The 1,552-nt window shown below is 50.8% G+C and overlaps 1 protein-coding gene across 1 annotated transcript in view; it reads right to left on the reverse strand.

The window, feature by feature from the left end:
* The window catches only part of MPP3 (membrane protein, palmitoylated 3 (MAGUK p55 subfamily member 3)), a 36,528-nt gene that overhangs the window by 30,542 nt on the left and 4,434 nt on the right, over positions 1 to 1,552 (reverse strand). The window contains exon 7 of the mRNA XM_011940057.1: positions 636 to 717. Within this exon, the coding sequence (XP_011795447.1) occupies positions 636 to 717 (82 nt within the window). The remainder of the gene's footprint in view (positions 1 to 635; positions 718 to 1,552) is intronic.

The raw sequence follows: 1,552 nt of genomic DNA on the forward strand, positions 1-1,552 counted from the left end.
AAAAAAAAAAAAAGGGAAGGAAGAAGGAAGGGAAATGGAATATTGAATACTGAACCATTGAATATTGAAATGCAATGTGGGGGAGACAGCTGACCTGTGAGCGCACTTCTCAGAATGCAAGTCAATTTGGCAATATTTTAATGCCATTCTGTGTTTTGTAACCAGACAGATGTATTGTTCTGTAACCCATGCATAGCTATGTTCAAATTTTGTTTTGTTTTGTTTTGTTTTGAGATGGAGTCTTGCTTTGTCACCCAGGCTGGAGTGCAGTGGTATGATCTCAGCTCACTGCAACCTCCACCTCCCAGGTTTGTGTGTTTAGTAGAGATGGGGTTTCGCCATGTTGGCTAGGCTGGTCTCCAGCTCCTGACCTCAAGTGATCCGTCCACCTCAGCCTCCTAAAGTGCTGGGATTACAGGTGTAAGCCACCACGCCCAGCCGGCCTATATTTTCTATTAAAATTTCTACTGACTTGGGAAGGAGATGAGAATTCCAGCCACAACCCCAGAAAGCAAAGCACATCCCAAACAGGTGGTCTGATAGGAGAGAGGTAAGGGGACCTATGAGCAAAAGTGGAGGGCTCTGGAACAATGGCCATGATCGGGGGTGGGCCAGCTTTGCACGCCGCCACTCACCGCTCCTGTCTGCTGCGCCTCCTCGCATGATCCTGGCCACCACAACAGCCCCTGAGTGCTCGTCCCGCCGGATGGTGGCACCCTGAACCCGAGACAGAAGAGACAGGTTCTTAAGCAGCAGCTCCCAATCTCAGACCCCTACTCTCTGGACCCAACACAGCCTCCCCAGTCCCTCCCTCTGACAGTCCTGAGGGCAGATCAGTGGGGACCTTCTCAATGCTGAAGACAAAACAAAACCAACATCCCCCATTAGTACAGCCCCGCACTTTACAGTTTACAATGCACAACAACACTGCAACATTTTAGATGAGGGACTGGGGCTCAGAGAAGTTAAGTATCCTCAAGGTCACCCAGCTGGTCAAGGGGAAAGCTTTTCGTGATGCCAAATCCAGTACGTTCTCCATCACATCTCTGTCATATCACAGTTCCTACCACTTGTAAAGACATTTCATAATGAGGATGATACGTGCCAGCTAATTCTCACCCTGCCTCTACCCACTCACAGGGTTACCGGGCCTTCTGCTGCTGCTGAGGGAAACCAATTATGCACCCCAGCCAGAGCTTCGGGACCACGACTTGGCCCATGAAGCACAGCAGAGATGACACTTAGGATGAGAAAGGCACTAACGAGCCCTCGATTTCCTGCACCACAGAGGCTGGGCTGCAGCAGGACAGCAGAAAGCTTCAGAGCTAAGCTCTAGGGCTGGACAGCCCTGGGTGTGAACACAGTTCTGCCATTTACAAAAAGCATGTGACCGGCCAGGCGCGGTGGCTCAAGCCTGTAATCCCAGCACTTTGGGAGGCCAAGGCGAGCAGATCACAAGGGCAGGAGATCGAGACCATCCTGGCTAACACGGTGAAACCCTGTCTCTACTAAAAAAAAATACAAAAAAACTAGCCGGGCGAGGTGGCGGGCA

This window comes from Colobus angolensis, unplaced genomic scaffold, assembly GCF_000951035.1.
Source record: "Colobus angolensis palliatus isolate OR3802 unplaced genomic scaffold, Cang.pa_1.0 Scaffold187, whole genome shotgun sequence".
NCBI lineage: Eukaryota > Metazoa > Chordata > Mammalia > Primates > Cercopithecidae > Colobus > Colobus angolensis.